We start from the raw sequence: 22,871 nt of genomic DNA on the forward strand, positions 1-22,871 counted from the left end.
TGAGTGGGTACTTTAGCATTGGGAGTCATAACCTCGATCTACCAAACACACATAGATTTACTCTACCCATTAGGTTTACATCTAGGTGAAAGTTACAACCCTAGGCTCTCCCTTTATTTGATAAACATTAAAAATATTTCAATTATTATTTGCTTATTAGTTATTTAACCCCCCTAAAAATTAATTTAGATAACAATTACCCACTTTTGTTTGAAAGCTAAATTTAGTTATTTCAAGTTCTTTTCTTGAGTGTTTACCTTAGCACCAACTTAAACTCCATGTGTATTCAATCCCGGCTCGTGTTGGGATTTATAATTGCAACGACCGTTTCATACCCTTTAAGTGAGTGTGAATTGGACGTGATCAAGAGTCGACCATGGCAGGTAAATTTCGAAAATCAATATTATATATATATATATATATATATATATATATATATATATATATATATATATATATATATATATATACACACGTTATATAAAAATTCAAGATTCAAAATTAATGGGTTCTACAACGACTTTAGGTTAATATATTAAGCTAATAAAAGTATAAGTCTCTCTCTCTCACACATATATATAGAAAGAGAGAGATTTAAGTGAGATATATAAAAGTTCATTAGGTGAATTCAAAGTTTGAAGATTATGGGTTCAAACAATAATCTTAATTAGGAAATATTTAATAAACTTTAATATATATAGAAAATTTCGATAAATATTGTGAATCCACATGGGACTTGGGACATTGTAGATTTGCCTACAAGTCATGCTTTTTTGCTTGGTAAGAGGGAAAATTTGCAGCGGCTACAACCTCTGCCCTTTGCCCTTCGGGTGAGCATTCTGTGGTGAGCATTTTATGCGCACTGGGTAAACCTCCCTATATATAATAGACTACAAACCACACTAGGCAAAATCTGTACGACATGCTCAACCCAAAAAATATTGAGCAGAGAATCGATCCTAATCGACTACCGTCCTCCTAACCAACTACGCAACCCACGAAAGGTTACAAGTCATGCCATATTGGCCTTTATTATGCACGCCATCTGGTAAGAAACTTAAAAAGTATTTTTCCCTCTCGATTTCTCCGCACAGTAATAAAGAAATAGCAAAAAATATTCGGCGCACATGATGGTCCTAAAATTCGCATCCATACCGTTCCTTTAAAATAGTCTGCAGAGTCGACAATGGCGGGTTAATTTCGAAAACCAATTTCATTTCAATCCAAAAATTTCATTTTTCCAAATTCATTTCCCGCCCTCTAGAGGAAATAGAAAAACCCCCAAACCGAAAACAAAATCTATTTACAAATTACAAGTAAACTTTCCCTCTCTACTCTCTGCTTGTACAATGGCTGTTGCTTCAGGTTCTAAGCAAAAGGAAGGAAAAATGAAGAGCCCAACGAAAAAAGGAAATAAGGAGTCTCAAGAGCAATCGGAAAAGGTTATTTCTACTCCTGCGAAGCGTAACAGTTGTCCCGGAGTACGTCTTGTGGGCGGGCGAATCTATGATTCTTTTAATGGCAAGACATGTCATCAGGTACTTTACTTACTATATCGTCCCTGATTAATAACAGATTATGCTTGTGTTGTATCTCTTAATTGGTCTGTGATTACATCTACTTGATGTGCTAATCAGTAAGAAAGCTGATAAGGGACTGAGGTTTCGGTGACTTGTTTTAAAATTAGGAAAATGTTTTATAAATTGTTGTAAGTTGTTATATATGATGAGGACCACGAGGAGACTTACTCGATTATTTGATTCTAAAAACTACCATTCATGGGTTGACGTTGATCCATGAAGGGCAGATATAGAGTTCTAACTTAGTAGTCTTGTTTCGAACCTTATTTGTTAAAAAAATCACTAAATAAGTACATACAATTGATTCTGAATCCTGAAGTCAATCCCTTTTTAAAGTTCAAACACCCTTAACATTCAAATCTTGAATCTGCCTTTGTCCATGATGTAGAGTAAGCGAGTTCAGTGTTGCAATTAGGATGGCAGACAAATGTCGCTGCTTTGTTGCTTCAAGAGAGTAATGAGTTAGATTCCCTTAATATATGAATTCTAATGGGGTTATATGGTTTTGTTTCAATGGCAAACATAGTGTAGAATGGGGTGTGTGGTAGGTGCATGTCATTATTCCAAATTTTGGGTGGTGAATTGAATTTGGTATTTAAGTGGAGAGAGGTGAGCCATTTTCCATTGAGAAGTTTGAATATATTTTGTTTATAAATAAAAATATAGATTCCAATGTGCTTCTAGGGTTATGGTTCAATGGCATAGCGTAGTATGAGATGTGTGGTGGGTGCATGTCATCATTTTTAAATTTTGGGTGGTGAACCAAGTCTGGTATTTAAATGGGAAGGGTAGAGGGGTGAGCCATTATGCACTGCGAAGTTGGAACATTGTGGATGTTTTGTTTATCCAAAAAGAAGAAGAAGAGGAGGAGGAGGATATATATATCAATTGGCCTAGAGCCAACAGCAATGGGTTTGAAACCACAGCTTATACTCTAGGTCTAGCCCTGTTACTACATATGCAGTCTTTTCCCATTTAAGATTGCTCTTGTGAAATTATTACTACTATCTTTTTTCCCTAGTGATTTATGTGCTTCTGCTTCATTGCATTGTTCATTAATGTAGAATTTATTGTTTAAAATCAACATTTACCCTTCATATGCATTTTCTGCTGCATTTGGATGGAAAAATGTACTGCCAACATATTGCTACTTTTGGATTTTTTAATTAGTGAAGCATGATTCGAACTTTGTCTATATTTTCTAAAGGAATTTATTTTCTGCACTAGGCACAAGAGTCAAGACCTTTGTAGAAATTAATGCAAGATTTCATTTTGTAGCCAAGCATAAAGGAAAGCTTATTCTCTTTTTTCCTGCTTTGTTTTTACAGGAGATGTGAAGTTCTTTCTTGATGAAAGAGTCTAAAAACTGAACAATGGTTTTGGTGATTTTTGTTGCATTTTCAAGTAGAAGTTATTATTTGAATAATTTAATTTGGGTAAAAATGTATTTGAAGCAAGACAAACTTGGCGAAGCTTTATGCTTCTTTATGACATTTTGGTTTATGTGAACTTTCATTTGTGTTAACCTGCGGCTCATGCACTACTTGTTGTTCATTTATCATTACTGTGTGCATAGCATTGCAGATTATGAACTTATTGTCCTTCATCCTTTTGTTCTTTCAGCATCTTGTACTAACTTTTTACTGAACTTCATGCAGTGCCGCCAAAAGACTATGGACTATATGGCTGCGTGTAAGAATATGAGAAATGATAAGCCTTGTCCAATTCGTTTCTGTCATAAATGCCTATTAAACAGGTTAAAAGCATTCCATCTTAATTTTTTTATGACAACCACTATTCTTTTTATTTTAAATGTGTACTTATGTTTTGTGAGCTTTTAAACTAGGTATGGTGAGAAGGCAGAAGAAGTATCACTTTTGGAGGATTGGAAATGTCCAAAATGCAGAGGCATTTGTAACTGCAGTTTTTGCATGTGCGTAGCCTTCTTTAGTTTGTTCTTAATACATATTCTTTTAAAAACAAAATTTAACATGGTCTTGGCAGCTTAATATTGAGTACTGACTAACTCAATTCTCAGGAAGAGACGGGGTTTCCAACCCACCGGTATCCTTGTGCACGCAGCAAAGGCAACAGGATATTCTTCTGTTTCAGATATGCTGCAGACTAATGGGCTTAATAATATTGATCGCATCAAAGTTCTGAAAGACACAAATACTTCAAACAATGTAATTCTGCTTTTATATCATTATTTTGACACTGATAATGGGGAAATATTTGTCTGCTTGTTAGCTCTGATACCTTGTTTCTAAATATTGACAGGAGGAAAGCATTGTTTCTGCTGAAATTGTGGGGAAGGAAAATTGCGTTGAAGGGGTGATAGACTTAAATATGCGTCCTTCTCATTTGTCAAAAAGTCCCAGTAGTAAGCAATCTGTGGGATGTAAAAGGAAAGAGGTTAATGGAAAGCCCAATGGAAGGCTTTCGTTAAAGGAGAATAATCCCCTTGGCAAGGGAAAATCTAAGAGAATCAAGCAAGAGGGAGCAACTGAAGTGAATGGTAAGATAAACAGTCATAATAAAAGGAAATCAGAGAATAATGAAGTAAAAGATCTTGGTGTACAAAACATTCCATCTTCTGAAGATAGTCCACATGGTGGTGAAAATAAGCCAAAAAAATTGATGCAAGGTCAACCAAGATCAAAATTTGATAGCAAGAGAGGCACTGTTGCATCAGCAAAAGAAACTCTATTAGAAAAATCTCAAGATTCTAGAAAGAGTAACAAGGAAAGATCTGTCAAGGAAGGTTCTGTGAAAGATAACACTATTGAAAATAATGATCCTTTTGCCTTGACTTCATTGCCCCAGGGCGCTGGTTTGACAGCTGTTGGTGGCATTGATCTACAGTCGGAAGATGTTGGGAATGCTTTACAATTTTTAGAGTTCTGTGTGGTTTTTGGAAAGGCAAGTAACTCAATACCAATACAAACTCTATTATGGCAGCATGGTAAAAATATTTTTCATGCATTGAAGCTGTAATGTGGACGAGCACTTGTCATAGCTTCATTACTGAATTTCATGCTTTCCTACACATAGGCTACTGTTTGTTTTTCCTTAGTTCATTATTTCATTTTTGTTTCCCAAAATCTTGGAACTTGGTATATAGGGTATATCTGTTGGCGAGCTGCTAAGCTGAACACAAAGTATTTTTGCCAGATTTCTTATGGAACATCTGTTTTCCAAGTATACTGTGCTTTCTTATTCACTTGCTTTGTTGCCTGTGGTTCTTTTCTGTTGCTAGATCTGTGGCATTTAGGAGGTGTACACAATTGGCTGATCAAATTTTACATTTCTCAATTATTCTTCTGTTCATGTTTGATAGATTCTTGACATCAAGAAAGGGCAACCAGAAGCTGTTCTTAGAGATATAATGCAAGGGAGAAGTTCACGACGTGGAAAATGTTCTTTGACAATACAGTTTCTTAATAACTTGCTATCATTTTTAAGGGAGGAGGATGAGGAAAGGTACAATTTCTTCTTCACATTTGTTTAAGAAGCACATTTCTTACATCTCTTAACATTTATATATGAATTTATTTTCCAGATTTTCAGCAGTAACTTCAACAGAAGGGAAAAACTCATGGTATGCTGATATTAAAATGTGCATCTCAGAATCCCCCAGTGTTTCAAGAACCATGGGCTTGTATTCTTTAAGTAATGGAACTGATCAATTTGAGAACCTGAGTCCATCAGAAAAGCTCAAGATATTAAATTTTATCTGCGATGAAGTCCTTGAAACTGTGTAAGTATTGTCCTAGCCTCTCCCTTTCATCATAGCGTTTTCTATTATCTGTTTGTCCTTTTGTTGATGTGAATTTATATTTTTTTTCCAGAAAGATAAGGGATTGGATTGACGATCAAAACGCAAAATTTGCTGAAAGGGCAAAGGAAGCAAAAGAAAAAGTTATTGCTGCAAAAGATGAGGTAAAGAAGATATAAAAACAAACTTAACCTCATTGTGTGTCAAGTTACGAAAGCTAATATATGAAATGCTATTACTTGTACAGGAGAAGCGCCTGAAGCAGAAAATGCAGGATCAGATAGCTCAAGCCCTAATTGCAAAGAATGGTGCTCCACTCTCAATATTGGAACATGAAACAATTGTTTCTCAAATTAAAAGTGAAGCAGCAGAAGCTCATGCTTCTGTGAAGGAGTCAAAGAACACTTATTCAAAGTGTATGTTCTTATTCTACATGCAAGTTTTAAGTTCATTTATTTTACCTGTATGACTTGCATAAGTGTGCATATCTAATCAGTCATGTTAAAAGGAAGCCCAAAATGGAAAGACATGCTAATAGAGTAGATTTTTTTGTTCATGATGGTGTTATGTGGACCAGTAAACGACTTGTTATATATTTTCTATTCTAGCTCTAGAACCATGTCATCTGTTATTACCTTATATGATATCTAGAGCCCCAAGAGAGATTCTAAACCTTTTGCTTTAACATGGAGTAAGTCTTGTGCTAGTACACCAACTTAAAGAGGTCCAATTAAATTAGACTAGTTACATCCATTCTATTTTTCTCACTGTAGATTGAATAGAAGGTTTTCCTTGTTCACTTGCCATAAATGTTATTGGCAAATCTGATTCCTACACCAGGGAAACTATAGTTATAATCACAAGCTCAATCTGGATGTAATATACATACTGCAGGTTATCATCTCTCTCTCTCTCTCTCTCTCTCTCTCTCTCTCTCTCTCTCTCTCTCTCAGGGAGAGGTAGAGATAGAATTAGACAAATAGATTGACAGAAGTTAGCTTGGACTGCATTAAGACTTGATTTCAGTATTGATGTAGCATCAGTTGATTCAAGTCATGCAAATGTAGATGGTAGTTAATATTGAAATTTTGAGTGTCTTGTAAGAAATCTTTAGAATGTTATCATTTTGTATCTATAGTGTGCCATGATAAATAAAAGCAAAATTTGTTTTCATCCTGATGCAAAACTGTTGCTATTCAGCGTGCTGCAAGATGCTGGGTTTTGATGCATGCACCTGTCTATTTTTATTGTGATAACTTATTTTACCATATATGGTGTTTGAGTTTTTAATATTTGTCAAAACGTGCTGGTATTTTAGGATTGTTTTGTCTCGTATATTATAGTATTTGCCTACCATCTTTGATTTGCCTTGTGAACCTGTTGAACTTTTACCAATGCGAGATTCTGTCTTCTTTCCAAGGTTTTGGAATAGGCTAAGATCTTGTGTGATTTTGAATTCAAGACTAAATAGCCCCTCCCCGTTAAATCTTATGGTTAACTCAGCGAATTGTTTAACTTTGCAAGTTGAATGACAACATTACCCTTAGAGAGGGTATCTTTACTCTCCTTTCATCAATTGAAAATTTGTTAAATATTCCACTGTTTTACAAAGCTTAGTATTTTCTCTGAGAAATTTAATATTAACTTGTATGCAGAGTTTTGATCATAAGACGCTTTTACCCGTTTCACTTTTTTGATGAACATATAATTTGATCCAGTCAAGCACGTCGGTAGATCACCATCCTTCTCAAAGAAGTAAATTGTAGTACCTTGATAATATGGTGAGTAGGTTGTCAGCCATTACCCCACATTCTATAATATAATGGCTAGTGAAAAGATGGAAAATTCTACCTTTTCACGACCATCAAACACCTGCACCATGCGACCAGAGAGAATAAAGAGAAGATCAATAACACCAAATCAATCATGTAAAGTGAAACAAAGCAAAATTATAGTAACATAGATAGCTATTACCCCATCCAGACTGCCACTTTATTCATAAATGAAATTTGGGTACGAGATATGTGAAATGCTTGTTTGTTGATGATTCCTGGTCTATTGTAATTTCAATGATTATGTAACCCCCCCCGCCCCACCCACCCAAATATATTTGGGTTCTGACCATTTTCTTTTTATCTATAGATAATCAAAGATCTGAAGCTGTTAGGACAGAGCCTTTCTTTTTAGGCACTGATGGTAATGTGTATTGGAGACTAAAATGCTATTGTGACAATTCCATTCTATTATGTCAAGGTTGGTTCAAGTATATATAAATTTTCTCTGGTTTTCTGCAACTGGCATTTGGATGACCTTCTTTACACCTATTTCATATGCAGACATAGGAACTGGTGATACTGCTGCATCCGATGAAAAATGGTCCGCTTTTGATGTTGAACAGAAAGAAATCATTGAGAAGCGCATTAATTTTTCAAGGTTGGTAATGCAAATACTATATTCCATTAAACTGATAGAGATTCCAAGGCTGAGTTCTCATTTTTTCCAGCTGGCTATTTAAAGAGCCTGAATTTCAGGTTTGGCATGCTTTATTGTCTAGAATAAGAAACAAGTGCATTGACTGGATACCTTTTTAGACTCCTAAGAGAATATTTGCTGTTGTATATTTCAACACGGTTTTGTCTGATTGTCTGGCCTTTAGGATTTTCATACTTTTTTGACTTGTCAAAAAGAAAAAAAGGTTTTCTCCAAGTTCTATTGCATGGTCAATGTAAAAGCTCATTTTAGTTTCTTCTTTATTGTTCTGGAATATGCGAACTGCAGTACTTGCCTTTCTGATTGCTGCTTAGACCACTCCCATGGATGGTAGAAAGAAATGTACTTTTCCCCTGTTCTATGCTCCGGAAGTCAGAAATGGCCTTGTACCAGTCTAGTAATTGATATAAAACATCCTTTAGTAAGGTGAAAAATGCACTCATTTGTCTCATGATATCAAGTAATGATTTATGAGCATTTAACAGAAATATACTATGTCACAAAGCACAATTCTGCATTAGCTATTTGCTTGCAAGCATGTATTTATGTTAATGCTTATTGTTATTGGCATATGTTGAATAAACTTCATTGATAATTCAACTTGACTGAAAATAACACATCCTTGCTGCCAATATGTTGTCTCGGCTTCTAACTTGCAGTTTCCCACTTGGGGATTAGTATTACTGAGTTGATCAGGCGTTACTGTTTGTAAGTTTTAATAATCTTCAGGAATGAATCATATTTCTTCAATTGCAGGGTAAAGAGGGTCAGAGCTCACAAAGTCCAGGAGATACTTCCATTTCAGAATAGTGAAGCTATTGCTTAAGATCTTTTCTGATTTTTGACAACCACTTGGTAGAACTCAGGTACTAAATATGTTCTGCAACGTGTCAAGAGATGCGTGCCTAGCTAAGATCAACAACCTTTGTCATCATCTTACCTGCAGTTCCTTGGAGAAATGCAGTGGGTAGCGGCTTCTCTTATGGATGGTATTTTTACCCTTATTTTTCTGTGACTTGCAGATTCACAGTACCAGAAAAGAAGAGGGTAGAGGATAGGATTTGAAGATTACATTTCAATATGTTACCTTTACCTTCTGGTTGTAATGTTTTGTCAGTGACCTCTAGGAATATTGTAACTGCAGTTGTATCTAGTTTTGTCTGTAATGTGCCTTCTCCATCCACATCCTTTTGTTGTTTCTATTTGAACTCCATTTAATGGTAGCATTGTCTTGTAACCAACTTGTTACTATATGATGTGTCCTGAGGTCATTTGAAATATCGACTACCAACTTGTCATCTTGGTCATAAAACAATATGTATTTTCATAGCAACAAAAAAGCGAGTATTTTCATAGACTTAGGGATGACTCTTTACTGTTTTACAAACTTCTGTACTCATGTAGCTTAATTGTTTTATGGTATGAAAATGCAGAAGATGGTATGAACTATGTATTGCGCTCTGCTGTATATACATTTGACAGTTTCTATAATCCTTAGCCTTGTCTTACCTCATCTTGCTGCTATTCCAAATATGGTTGGGGGTGAAATGCATAGTAAAAGATTCTCTGGGCATCTTGTCCATTGAGGTGGAAACTACTTCATAATTGAGACGAGATAGTGGGCACTTGACAGTATTAGTAGTAGTATGCATGTTAGTGTCAGGTATGAAGTTGACTGCCATCTCCTCTTGAGAGCCCAGACTTTCCTTTGCTGTGGCCCTAAGCCTCCCACAAAGCCCACTTGTGTCCAATTTTGTGTGCAAATGAACCAATAAAGCCACATTCAATCAACTAATAAATTTGGGAGTACATTTCACCAAGAGTTTAGCTTTTGTCCACGGATAGTACAAAGATTCTTTTCAACTAAATTATTGTATAAGACAAACATAAGCACCTATACTCTGTAAGTGGGTAACTTAATGTATTCATAACTCTAAGCTCTATGAAACTTGAGTTGGTGTATGTGGTGTTACGAATTTGTATTCGGATGTCGTCTTGTTGAGGTGACTTATTTTGTTATGAAGATACCTTTGGGCCATGTTATGGCTTTTATTATACGTATTGCATGATTGTCGGACCACTTGAAACCCCTTTGCATATTGTTGTAGATAAGTAGAACGATTGCATATTTGTTTGCCGGGCATTAAAGCTCGTTAGGTGTCAAATCACTTATGTTGCTCAAATTCTCAAAAAAAATATCGTTACTATTGTTGGATCTTCCAAGAGTGAGAATTTTTTAGAAGATTAGACACATTTTCGGAGGATGGAACAAGTAAAAACCAATTGGATAAAAATACCGGAAGTAAAGAAGGATCAAATAACCCAACGAGACATAAAACAACATACTCTCTATCCTCTGCCATGAAACCTACTTTGCATACACGTGAGACAAAACCTGAGGGTGATCAACAAAATGTCCAGTAAGAAGAAGAAGAAGGGGGGGGGAGAGGGGGGGGGTTGTCTAGTATTAAGATAATGATCTTGACATCTTCACATGGATTCATGGATGTCCACATATGAACACATGCATACATCAATCTCTCTCTATATATCCACTATTCTCCTTTCTCTTTCAACACAATCTTTCCAATCTAGAATGAATATAACCCAACACTGTGGATTGTGGAATGCCCCTTCATCAATTCTTTGGAAATATATCATTCCCCCTATCTTCTTGGATATGGATTAGCAACACATGTCCATATTCCATTGGATATCTTCTTGCTGCCAAGAAAATGAATTTTCATGAATCATTTCTTTGAACTTCTGAATGTTGCCCGGAGTACATGTCCTTTTCAATGTTGGCTACTTTTTATATTTATTACTCCATTATGCTTTGCGAGCTTACCATATGGATATAGGAACTCCCTAAAGGAGTACTAAACAAGTTGATATTAATTGAATTTTTTGGACTCACAAGAATAGGAGAAAGTTCTAATCATCTCAGAGCTAATTCAAAATTATATGCATTTTAGGTTCTTGTCTTCCACTTGTAAATCTCAAACAATTCGATTAGGAGTTAGTAGTACACAACGATTTGTGATCACTTCTTTAAATTGCTTTCCTGTTTAACCACACGACTTTATCCATAAGGCTAATAAAAAAATCAACATTGATCACAATTCACAGTCCTGTATAGAATGTTTTGGTGAATCAACATATATTTCCACTTTTCCAGGATATCTTGTACTTTGTTATTTGTACCAAAATATAAGGGCGAAACTGCATGCTCTTGCAGACATAGAGTAGTATTTCAGCTCCTAGATTGGGTACTACAAAAAGAGAGATCATTGTCCAATTTTATGTGACACACATTTTCATAAAAAAAGAAACATTTTAATTTTTAGAAGTAATTTAATTTTAAATTCTTTATTTACCTGACATGATTTTATAACCACATAAATATTTATGATATTTTTTAGGCTACAAATTTGAAAAGTCTTTCTTTTTTAAACTCCGTGTTAGGAGTATAAACTTTGGCAACCACATTCCAAGTAAATTTGCTAACTTTATTACAATTATTCACCAAGCTTCCCCTCCATTTTATCATGCAAATGCAAAAGCAAGATCAGATTAGAGCTCTGTCTGATCTTACTACTTGCAGATAAACCAAATATTCACGTGGTCCACTTTTAGCTCATTTACTAGGTTGCTACAGGGTAGGAATTTTATATTTCGAAATTATTTTTTGGAAGTTACATGTTAAGTTCATGCTCTTGAATTATTTTGCTTATTCTGCAACAAGAGTTTTTTTGGACTTACCTTCCTATCTGTTAAAAATAAAAGAAATTTTAGTGCCATTAAAGTCTTCTTACCTACATCAATAGTATATCCATGAAACTAGAACCTAGCATGGAACAGTCAGCTTTTGGAAGTTCAAGAAAGCCAGATGAAGCAGAGTTCAATTTGAGAGAATGGGCTCTTAAGGCTAAACTTAGCAGAGAAAAAACTAATTCAAGAAGGTACTCAGCATCTTATATTGGAAGTTTCAGAGAAAATGCAAAATCTTTTAGATCAAATGTCACAATTTCAAGCACTGCTTCTTCTCCTGGCTACACTTTAAGAGGTAACATCTTCTTCACCCCTTTTCACTTTCAATAATTTACATCAAAAAATCGCCAACATGAACACAAACGAAATCTTGAATTGCGTATAAAATCATGGTTTGGAGTTTTGTATCTTATAAAGCTCTAATTTTTTCTGCAGAGGAAATTGATCCATCAAAATATTCTTTTACCACTGCCCTGAAAGGTGAGTCATTTGAACAATATAGATGATTGTGATGAATGGTGATTTTCAACTTTACCTAGTTTTTGAATGCAGCATTACAGGCAAAAACATTATATAATTGGGAATACATGTCACCAGATGGCTTGGCTCTCAATTCAAAATGGAATGAAGCTGAGAAATACATATGCAATCCATTGTCAGGGGAAGTTCCTTTGGAGTGTTTATCTACAAAAACACTGAATGAAAGATCATTTCGCCAAACAAATAGCAGAATTACTATCTCAGCACCTCTCATTTTTCCTTGTCAGATTCAGAGTACAGGACAATTTCCAACAAAATACCCTGCAAAGCCTTCTTTCCCTACACAAGATGTTGAAAACCAAATCCCAAGCAAAGGTATAAACACTTGTTTTTCATTTCATTTCTTCCTTACTATTTGTTGGAATGCGTAACTATTAAGCTGTTAGAGAGCGTACATTTTTGTTTTAGTTATATCTTCAACCTTCCTCATGTGCCGACCTAATTCTTCTTCATTGGCCAAATACATAGAACTTCTTGTTCTATAATAGGTGGTAATTTGACATGAACTCACGATCTTTGCCTAATACCATGTAGAATGTGTGATTACCTCGTCTAAAACTTAAATTGTTAAAAAGATACACTTTTATTTACTTAATTATATTTTCAAGACCATTAACTATCATTTCTTCTTTTTTACTGTTTCTTGAGCCGATGGTCTATCGGAAACAAACTCTCTGCCTTCACAAGGTAGGGGTAAGGTCTATGTATACATTACCCTCCACAGACCCCATACTACACTGAGTTTGTTAATGTTGTTGTTGTTAACTATCCTTTCTTCTACTCACAATGCTTTTTTTTCTTTTGCACACTTTTAGTTTTAGAGAAGAAAGATGTTAGCATAACAAGAGATATGGGAACACAAAGCATACCAGCTTATAATTATGTCAGTTCTAATAGTCCAAGTCCAGTTCCAACTCCATCAATTGAAGAAATGTCTATAAAGCAAAGTGAAGCAGCTGATTCCTCACCTATGACTACTCCAGAACTAAAATCTGAGGAAGAGGTAATTATTTCAGAATCCTGTCTTATGAAATGTTTACATGGTATACTACAATCTACATGCAAAATAATTTAAGAGAACGATGCACAAGTTGATCATTTCGTAAAAATCCTTTTCTTTTGGTTCTTGTTACTGGTGGTATTTGATTTACTAGAATAATAAGTAATTTAGTCGTAGGAGGAGCTTTGTTTAAATTTAAATTTAATTGGATAAGTTAGTTGAGATATTTTAAATTTTTAAATTTGAATATTTATTCTACAAGATTCTGTTTTAAGTTGGCTATTTAAAGCCCTTTTGGTTAATAAAATTTATGAGTGACATTTTCAATTAATATTTTAAAATTTTTTTGCTGCCCCATCATTTTAAAAAACCCAACATCTATGGACCTATATCTCAGAATTTTTAGTTTCACTCTTTTTTCTTGTCTTTGTCTTTTTCTTTTTCCTGTTAGGATATATCTTTTATTAAGACTTAACAACCATAGAAACTCTGTCCTTCACTTTATGTGGTTGATCATAGTTTAATTAATTAGCAGTATATTAGATTCACTTTATTAAAATCTAAATTTGATTAGTCAACTGGCCTTGAATTGTAGAAACTCATGAAAGATATGGAATTTTATTGTTAGTAGAATTATGTCAGATATTTTGAAATGAGTGAAGTATCACATAAATTAAGATAAAGGGCACAGTACTATCTCAATAATTCTCAACTTTGGACCATGGCCTATCATTCAAGAATCATATATAGTGGATGGGGGACAACAGTAACAGAAAGACTAGATTATTAAGATTGTCTGAATATCATGATATTGACAGATTATTGCCCTATATATTATATTGGTGGGGACTACATATATATATATATATATATATATATATATATATATATATATATATATATATATATATATATAAAATTGGTCCCTTGGAACATCTATCAGCATAATTCACCCAAGCACATGCAAATCACTTGCTTTTGTGGCCCCAAATATTTGTGCTTCTTCTGTGGACAAGTGAGATTTTAGTTTTTTCTCTCTTTTTTGTTCATATTTTCTTCAGCTTTATTTTACTAAGAATGATTAACAGGTTTCCAATACTAAGGGGAATAGATATTCCCCTATACTCATGTCTTAATGAATATAATATCTGTCATATTGTTACGTACTCCCTCAATAATTCATGCAAGATAAGTTTCTTTCAAACACCAATGCACAACCCCACAAACACAAACCACATGATCTAATAAGTAGTGTTTTTCTCCACCTTTTATCTTTCTCTAGTTCCCGCTACCAGAGACGGATCTAAGATTTAAGTTTTATGGGTTCAACATTTAAAATTTTTAGCATTGAATACATTGTATTTTTAAAATTATGGGTTTATATTGCTATATATTACAATATTAATAAATTTTTACATATAAATTTATACTCCACGCCGAAGGTATTGGGTTAAGTTGAACCGAGTGCGGTACGTTACATCCGCCTCTGCCAGCTACTCTACTCCGTTAGATAGATAAGGGGACGTTTGGCCCGAAAATAAAATTATGCTGGAATTATAATGCATATATTGTAATACTATCCTAGATTGTTTATATTACTTACGATTTATTTGGTTCTTTGCATTTAAATGTGATACACATGAGTGTATAATCAAAGATGTATTCGACTTTAAACATGATAAACTCTTATTTCTAGTTTAAACCTTGATCTTCTTAATGGAAGGTTTTAGTAGAAGAACAATTTGTTATTTTACTTGTTTTATCCTGGTGTAGTTAATTCTTGGATTGTTATCTCATGTTGGAGGATAGTTTAAAATACGTTAAAATTCCAGTGTAAAATAATATCAGTATTACTTATATCGAAAATAAAAATACAAACGAAGTATAATTACTTATATCGAAAGCTTGGGTATTGCTAAACTATAGCTAACGTATTAATTAGTTATGTTTATAAAATTGAAAGAATACTCAACTAATTTAACAAAAAAAGCTAAGCCTTGTTCTTGTTGACAAAACATTATGTTAGGATCGGGAACCCGGGTATTGCGGAATTTAGCCAAACAACGGTATAATGACAATAACAAAGACAATAGGAGTTGATAATAACGGCAATTAAAGAATATAAAGAAGACACAAATTTAACGTGGTTCGGTCAAGGTGACCTACGTCCACAAGCGGAGAGGAGCAATTTCACTATACCAACAAGAGTACAAAAGAGAGTACAAAATTAGAGTAAATACTCTAATTAATCCCAAATACCCCAAGAGAATAACCTCACAAGATCACTCCAAAGAAAGGGTTCACACAAGTGTTTCCCAACACTCACTCTCTTACAAAATACTCTATAATGAAATAAAAGAGGAGAAAGAAAGACAAGAGTGAAAAGCTCTTGAATTGGTGTGTTTTCAAATGAGGAGAAACTCCTCTATTTATAGCAAGAATCCTTGGCCTAATAATGGATATTATGTCATGGCAAATGTCATGATCCACAAATTTGTTATAATGGATATTATGTCATGGCAAATGTCATGAACCACAAATTTATTATAATGGATATTATGTCATGGCAAATGTCATGAAAATTTGGCCATATTACACATTCGAACACCTTGGCCTAATTTCGACTTATATATAGTAAATTTGCTCTACCTTCTCCGCAAAAACCCCAATGGGCAAAATCATTCTTCATAAATGCCAATCAAGTTCAGGCAAAGCTTGAACTTGGACACTGGAAGAGGTTTTGTAAACATGTCAGCAGGATTGTCTCTAGTATTGATCTTCTGAACAGAGACTTTTTTTTCAGCAATGGTTTCTCGGATGAAATGATATTTTATATCAATGTGCTTCGTTCTCTCATGATACATTTGATCTTTAGTCAAGTGAATGGCACTTTGACTATCACAGAAAATGGTAATACCACTTTGGTATAAACTGAGTTTCGCAAATAGACCCTTCAACCATAAAGCTTCTTTGATCGCCTCGGTCACTGCCATATATTTTGCTTCGGTAGTAGATAAAGCTACTACATGTTCTAATGTAGCTTTCCAACTAATAGCGCAACCACCGATATAAAATACATAGCCTGTCATAATCTGAGTCTACAAAACCAACCAAAGTGTTAGTATTTCTCCCAAACTCCAAACATATATTTGAAGTATCTTGCAAGTATCTGAGAATCCATTTCACAGCATGCCAATGTGCTTTACCAGGGCAAGCCATATACCGGCTTACCACACTCACTGCTTATGAAATGTCTGAACGTGTACAAACCATAGCATACATAATACTGCCGACTGCACTGGAATAAGGAATCTGTGCCATGTACCTCTTTTCTTCCTCTGACTGCGGGGACTGAGCAGCTGATAACTTAAAATGAGCAGCAAGAGGGGTACTAACTGGTTTAGCATCTTTCATGCCAAACCTCTCCAAGACTTTCTCCAAGTACTTCTTCATGGTCAGAAATAGCCTGTTGGCTTTTCGATCTCTTTTGATCTCCATGCCAAAGATTTTCTTAGCTGCTCCCAAATCTTTCATCTCGAATTCACTTTTCAGCTGACTTTTTAAATTGTGAATTTCTATTAAATCCTTAGCAGCAATGAACATGTCATCAACATATAATAATAGGTACACAAATAAACCATCATTTAGCTTCCTAAAGTAAACACAACTATCATACATGCTCCTCGAATAACCATGACCCATCATAAAGGAATCAAACCTTTTATACCATTGTCTTGAAGACTGCTTTAATCCGTACAGGGATTTCTTCAACAAGCAAACATGATCTTCTTTTCCTTCAATTTCAAATCCTTCGGGTTGATGCATGTATATTTGTTCCTCAAGTTCACCATGTAAGAAAGCTGTCTTAACATCAAGTTGTTCTAATTCCAAATCATACATGGCAACGAAGGCAAGCAAGACACGAATAGAGCTATGTTTAACAACAGGTGAGAAAATATCATTAAAATGAACTCCTTGTACCTGACTATAGCCCTTTGCAACTAATCGTGCCTTATACCTCGCATCTTCAACCCCTGGAATGCCATCTTTTTCTTGAAGACCCATTTGCAACCAACAATTCTTTTTCCTGATGGCGGCTTCACAAGAGACCAAGTACCATTCTTGTGGAGAGACTCAATTTCTTCATTCATTGCAATCAGCCACTTGGCTGAGTCAGCACCAGAAACTACTTCTGAATATTTTGATGGTTCTCCAATTTCTTCAGTTTCCTGTGCAACTGAAAAAGCAAATGCCACATAATCTCCAAACCTTAATGGTTGTTTACCTTCTCTTCTTGGTCTATGTTTGGCTATAGAATACTCTCTTCTTCTGGTTCAACTTCAGGAGTCTCAACTTCAGGAATTTCAGCTTCTGTCTCAACTTCAGGAGTTTCAACTGTATTTTGCTCCAAAGTTGATGAGCTTGGCTCAGAAGGAATGCCAACCTCAATCTCCACCTGGTTCTGTGTACACTTTCCTTTATCTGTATCACAAGAACTAGAAGACTCTTTTCTAGAATGTAACATAGAGGATTAATCAAATGTTACATCTCTGCTAATTATAAATTTTGGTGCCATGGGATCAGGATACCATAGTCGGTATCCTTTCACCCCAGATGCATACCCATGGAAAATACACTTTTTAGCCATTGGCTCTAATTTTCCATCATTTACATGCATGTATGCAGGGCAACCAAATATCTTTAAATCAGAATAATTAGCAGGAGTACCTGACCACACTTCCTCTAGACTTAAAGTTCAAAGGTGCAGAAGGAGCTCGGTTGACAATATAACAAGCTGTAGAGATAGCTTCTGCCCAAAAGGCGTTTGCCAACCCAGCATTTGAAATCTTGCAACGAGCCCTTTCCAAAAGAGTTCTATTCATCCTTTCTGCCATACCATTTTGCTAAGGTGTCATTCTCACAATACGATGTCGAGCAATTTCTTTATTCTTGCAAAATTCGTTGAATTCATCATTACAAAATTCCAAGCCATTATCTGTTCTAAGCCGCTTAACCTGTTTTCCTGTTTGCTTCTCAATCAAAATTTTTCATTGTTTGACATTTAAGAAAACATCACTTTTATTTTTTAGAAAATAAACCCAAACTTTTCTTGAATAATCATCAATAAAAGTTAATATATACCTGGCACCACCTTTTGATGGGGTACGTGAAGGACCCCAAAGATTTGAATGAATGTAATCCAAAGTACCTTTTGTTCTATGAATCGCTGGAGATTTGAAGCTGACTCTTTTCTGCTTCCCGAACACACAATATTCACAGAACTCCATATTTCCGGTATTTTGGCCACATAAAAGACCTCTTTTGCTGAGGATGAAAAGACCTTTTTCACTCATATGCCCCAATCGCATATGCCACAATTTGGTGATGTCAGAATCTGATTTATCTGATATTGAAACTGCAGCAGCACCTGTAACAGTAGATCCCAAAAGAGTATACAACGTACCAGATCTACGTGCTTTCATGATCACAAGAGCACCATGAGAAATTTTCAAAACTTCACCTTCACCTGTGTACTTGCACCCAAGAGATTCTAGAGTGCCCAAAGAGATGAGATTTTTCTTCAAGTCAGGAACATGTCTAACATCAGTGAGAGTTCTCACCACACCATCGTGCATTTTGATTCGGACTGTACCTTTTCCAATAACTTTGTAGGCATTATTGTTGCCCATCAAGATAACTCCACCTCCAATAGATTCATATGTGGTAAATAAATCCCGACTGGGACACATACGGTAAGAACAACCCGAATCTAAAATCCACTCATTGTTAGATTTGAAACTATTATTAGTTGCTAAAAAATAGTTCCCTCAGTCTCATCAGCAGCTACACTTGCTTCGGCAGTGTCAGTATTTTTGTGCTCATTTTTCTTTTCTGTATGCTTTTCTTTATTTTTCAATTTAAAGCATTCAGAAATAATGTGACCTTTCTTATGACAATATTTGCACATGACATTTCTGTATCTGGATTTTGACCTTGATTTAGATTTCTCACTACTTGAATCTTTCTTATTGGATCTACCTCTTATGAATAAGCCTTCCCCTTGGTTCCCACTAGTTTCCCCAGTAATATCTCTATCTATTTGTTCTTTTTATTTCAAAATAGATTTGATATCTTTATAAGAGATATTATCCTTTCCATAAAGGATAGTATCTCTTATATGTTTAAACGACTGGGATAAGGAAACAAGCAATAATACAGCTTGATCCTCATCTTTGATTTCAGCATCTATGTTACTTAAATCCATAAGAAGAGAATCAAAAGTATCAAGATGAGTAAGTATAGAGGTACCTTCAGCCATACGAAAAGTGTAGAGTTTTTGCTTTAGGTAAAGCCTATTTTCTACTGTTCTTTTCATATATAAGGTTTTAAACTTTCCCATATACCTTTGGCTGAGCTTTCTGTTACAACTTCACGCAAAACCTTATTTGAAAGATTTAAAATAATACCTGCTTTGGCCTTTTTGTCTATGACGGCAAACTCCTCATCCGTCATTTTATCCGGCATCTTCTCCTTTCCTTGCAGTGCCAAATCTAAGCCATCCTGAATTAGGATAGCTTCCATCTTTAATTGCCACATTCCGAAGTTTGCACTTCGGTCAAATTTCTCAACATAAGACTTTGTTAGAGTCATTTTGACTATTTAAACTAACCCGGTTAGATCTGGCTCTGATACCAATTTGTTAGGATCGGGAACCCCGGTAGTGTCAAATTTCTCAACATAAGACTTTGTTAGAGTCATTTTGACTATTTAAACTAATCCGGTTAGATCTGGCTCTGATACCAATTTGTTAGGATCGGGAACCCGGGTAGTGCAGAATTTAGCCAAACAACGATATAATGACAATAACAAAGACAATAGAAGTTGATAATAACGACAATTAAAGAATATAAAGAAGACACAAATTTAACATGGTTCGGTCAAGGTGACCTACGTCCACAAGCGGAGAGGAGCAATTTCACTACACCAACAAGAGTACAAAATTAGAGTAAATACTCTAATTAATTCCAAATACCCCAAGAGAATAACCTCACAAGATCACTCCAAAGAAAGGGTTCACACAAGTGTTTCCCAACTCTCACTCTCTTACAAAATACTCTATAATGAAATAAAGGAGGAGAAAGAATGACAAGAGTGAAAAGCTCTTGAATTGGTGTGTTTTCAAATGAGTAGAAACTCCTCTATTTATAGCAAGAAATCCTTGGCCTAATAATGGATATTATGTCATGACAAATGTCATGATCCACAAATTTGTTATAATGGATATTATGTCATGACAAATGTCATGAACCACAAAGTTGTTATAATGAATATTATGTCATGGCAAATGTCATGACAATTTGACCATATTACACATTCGAACACTTACGACAATATATATTGTTTTTTGTATACCGTAAATGTATATACAGGTGAAAGTGAAAGAAACAGGATCAGGGGAAGAAGACACGAAAAGAAATGAGGAGCAGTTGCTGCAGGGACAGAAAAAGAAAGTGAAGCAGATGTGCAGTAGGCAATTAGGTGGGTGCTTGTCTTGGAAGAGTTTGTGGTTGAGAAGAAAAAGAAAGCAGAGAGAGAAGCATAAATCAAGAAGCAACAATATTTTTCTTTGCCATATTAATGCATGCTATAAAGAATAAACTGTCCTTTTTTTGGGATAGAAAAATTCTCTTTCCATCATAGATTCTACTAGTGCACCTACCAAGGATTTAATTCATATATATTGATTGATAATGTAAAAAGTTCTATATTAATATATGTATATTTTAAGGAGATTACTCATCTCATTTATTATAAACGATTATCTAGTAAAATTTATATTACTAGCTGCATTGTTAATATAGAGAAGTTAAACTCACTGATGAACATGACTGGGGAAAAATTATAAATGCAACCATGAATAGGCAGCAATTCACGGATTGGGTCATAGTGGCTCTTTTCTCTTTCTTTCTTTGTTCCTTTTATTTTTTGTCATATTTGGTTTCTTTTTGCAGTAGTAATGATGATAAATTGAACATATTTCTAACTTATTTTCTGATATAGCTGACAATTAATAGATAAATAAATTTATTTTGTGAAGTGCTTTTTTCAAAAGTACTTTTGGAAAAAGTATTTTTGAAAAGAAGCAGTTTGTGTTTGGTTAATCACTCTGAAAAGCACTTTTGAGCAATAATTTGTGTTTGACCAAACTTTTCAAAAAATGCTTTTTAGTATCAAATTACGAATAAGGACATGAATAGATTTACTTAATAATTAATATTATAAGTAAATAAATAATCTCAAAAATTTATTATTACATGCAATAATTAAATCTTTTTATTTTATTTAAGTAAAATATGAAAATAAAATTTAAAAGTATTTAATTCTTTTAATATAAGTTAAATATATTAAAAATTATTCAACAAATATAAAAAAATTACCCCTAAAGTCACTATATATTAGAAAATAATCCTAAAAATAATAAAAAATATTTATACATTAATATCCTAAGTATTAGGTTTAACAGTTATTTTGGTATATACTATATTTTGTTAAGGGTATTCTTGATAAAAAAATAAGTCAAAACTGCTTCTGCTTTTGCGAAGAAGCTATTTTTTTCTGCTTCTTCCCAAAAACACTTTTTTCCCAAAAAAGTTTGGCCAAATACCAAGTTAGGAAAAAAAAATATTTTTGAAAAAAAAAAACACTTTTGGCCTCTCGAAAAGCTTGGCGGAACAGGCTATAAGTTGGGTATCGTTCACGGGCATGCTTTTGATCAGAAACCAGAGATTACATTGTTGGCTTTAGGGGTTTGAAATGGATCTTGTGGGTTAAAGAAATAAGGTCAATTCCTGTGTTCATTGTCGTTCAGTAGTGGAGCACCTTTGGTTATCCGACACAGCTTCATAATTTTTTCTTTACCAAAGTGTGAACAATATATATATATATATATATATATAGTAAGATAACATTATTTGAAGGTTATATAAATACATATCAATTTGGTACATGACTTAAAGCATTAAAATCAATAGTTTCATATCCAAACTCACTTACAAGTCAATATATATTATGCATATGTCACTATGGGTAAGCATATCTTCCTTACATAGTTAGGAGCAATGTCTCACATATCGAAGTTGACTTTAACACTAATATAGCTATATTATAAAAATCTACTTAAGAGAAACAACAACGAGTCGTTGTAGTATAGTGGTAAGTATTCCCGCCTGTCACGCGGGTGACCCGGGTTCGATCCCCGGCAACGGCGCTATTTCTTTTTTGCCTATATAATTCTTCTCATGTTGTGTATCTGTTCGTTTTATATATTTTTTTAGATGATGTTTCTCTTTTACCCTTTTCTTCCATAACATAACATACAGCAGCATCACTTATATTCTATGGTTGAAATCCAGCATATCCTGAGCCTCCCTTGTTAAGCTTTTACCTTAGACTTGCCAATGGCAGTCAAAGTTTCGTAAGTTGTTTCAACCATCAAATGTAAGAAAAGGCAATATGGTCTCTATATATAAACGTGCTGGCTGTAAATCCTGCTGACAAACCTACAGCTCAATAATTTGAGTATACTGATTGTTGAGGGATTCAATGCTGAACAAATATACTGGTTAAAGATTCATTCACTATAACTTATACTAAATGCCCACACAACCCAATATAATTACCCGTAGTTACCACATAAAAGTTTATTACAAAA

The 22,871-nt window shown here is 34.4% G+C and overlaps 2 protein-coding genes and 1 non-coding gene across 5 annotated transcripts; all 3 read left to right on the plus strand.

The window, feature by feature from the left end:
- The first annotated feature begins 1,157 nt into the window (after positions 1–1,157).
- On the plus strand, positions 1,158–9,089 carry LOC104110773 (uncharacterized). Of its 2 annotated transcripts, none has more exons than XM_018775815.3 (13): positions 1,158–1,538; positions 3,239–3,336; positions 3,427–3,513; positions 3,619–3,766; positions 3,861–4,502; positions 4,921–5,063; positions 5,143–5,340; positions 5,432–5,522; positions 5,606–5,774; positions 7,501–7,611; positions 7,695–7,791; positions 8,605–8,714; positions 8,795–9,089. In XM_018775815.3, the coding sequence occupies exons 1-12, from the start codon at positions 1,350–1,352 to the stop codon at positions 8,672–8,674; spliced, it is 2,043 nt and encodes a 680-aa protein (XP_018631331.1). In that variant the 5' UTR covers positions 1,158–1,349; the 3' UTR covers positions 8,675–8,714; positions 8,795–9,089. The 2 variants fall into 2 exon arrangements, with proteins under 2 accessions (XP_018631331.1, XP_018631332.1); XM_018775816.3 differs by having other exon boundaries at positions 1,159–1,538; positions 8,871–9,089.
- A 2,300-nt stretch (positions 9,090–11,389) lies between these two features.
- On the plus strand, positions 11,390–20,952 carry LOC108947627 (uncharacterized). 2 transcript variants are annotated; one of them, XM_018775819.3, is made up of 5 exons: positions 11,390–11,914; positions 12,055–12,099; positions 12,172–12,474; positions 12,975–13,162; positions 20,590–20,952. In XM_018775819.3, the coding sequence occupies exons 1-5, from the start codon at positions 11,683–11,685 to the stop codon at positions 20,815–20,817; spliced, it is 996 nt and encodes a 331-aa protein (XP_018631335.1). In that variant the 5' UTR covers positions 11,390–11,682; the 3' UTR covers positions 20,818–20,952. The 2 variants fall into 2 exon arrangements, with proteins under 2 accessions (XP_018631335.1, XP_033515758.1); XM_033659867.2 differs by having other exon boundaries at positions 12,981–13,162.
- A 1,403-nt stretch (positions 20,953–22,355) lies between these two features.
- On the plus strand, positions 22,356–22,427 carry TRNAD-GUC (transfer RNA aspartic acid (anticodon GUC)). Its single transcript has one exon. It is a non-coding gene; the product is annotated as a tRNA-Asp (tRNA).
- The last annotated feature ends 444 nt before the right edge of the window (positions 22,428–22,871 follow it).

The sequence above is a fragment of the Nicotiana tomentosiformis genome, chromosome 2 (genome assembly GCF_000390325.3).
Source record: "Nicotiana tomentosiformis chromosome 2, ASM39032v3, whole genome shotgun sequence".
NCBI classification, from domain to species: domain Eukaryota; kingdom Viridiplantae; phylum Streptophyta; class Magnoliopsida; order Solanales; family Solanaceae; genus Nicotiana; species Nicotiana tomentosiformis.

Bases quoted from the DNA above. Each gene is read 5' to 3' on its own strand.
- LOC104110773 (XM_018775815.3), top strand. From the start codon at position 1,350: ATGGCTGTTGCTTCAGGTTCTAAGCAAAAGGAAGGAAAAATGAAGAGC. The intron at 5,523-5,605 runs GTAAAGAAGATA...TTACTTGTACAG, and splicing joins TTATTGCTGCAAAAGATGAG to GAGAAGCGCCTGAAGCAGAA. The intron at 7,792-8,604 runs GTTGGTAATGCA...CTTCAATTGCAG, and splicing joins AAGCGCATTAATTTTTCAAG to GGTAAAGAGGGTCAGAGCTC.
- LOC108947627 (XM_018775819.3), top strand. From the start codon at position 11,683: ATGAAACTAGAACCTAGCATGGAACAGTCAGCTTTTGGAAGTTCAAGA. The intron at 11,915-12,054 runs GTAACATCTTCT...TTTTTTCTGCAG, and splicing joins TCCTGGCTACACTTTAAGAG to AGGAAATTGATCCATCAAAA. The intron at 12,100-12,171 runs GTGAGTCATTTG...TTTTGAATGCAG, and splicing joins TTTTACCACTGCCCTGAAAG to CATTACAGGCAAAAACATTA.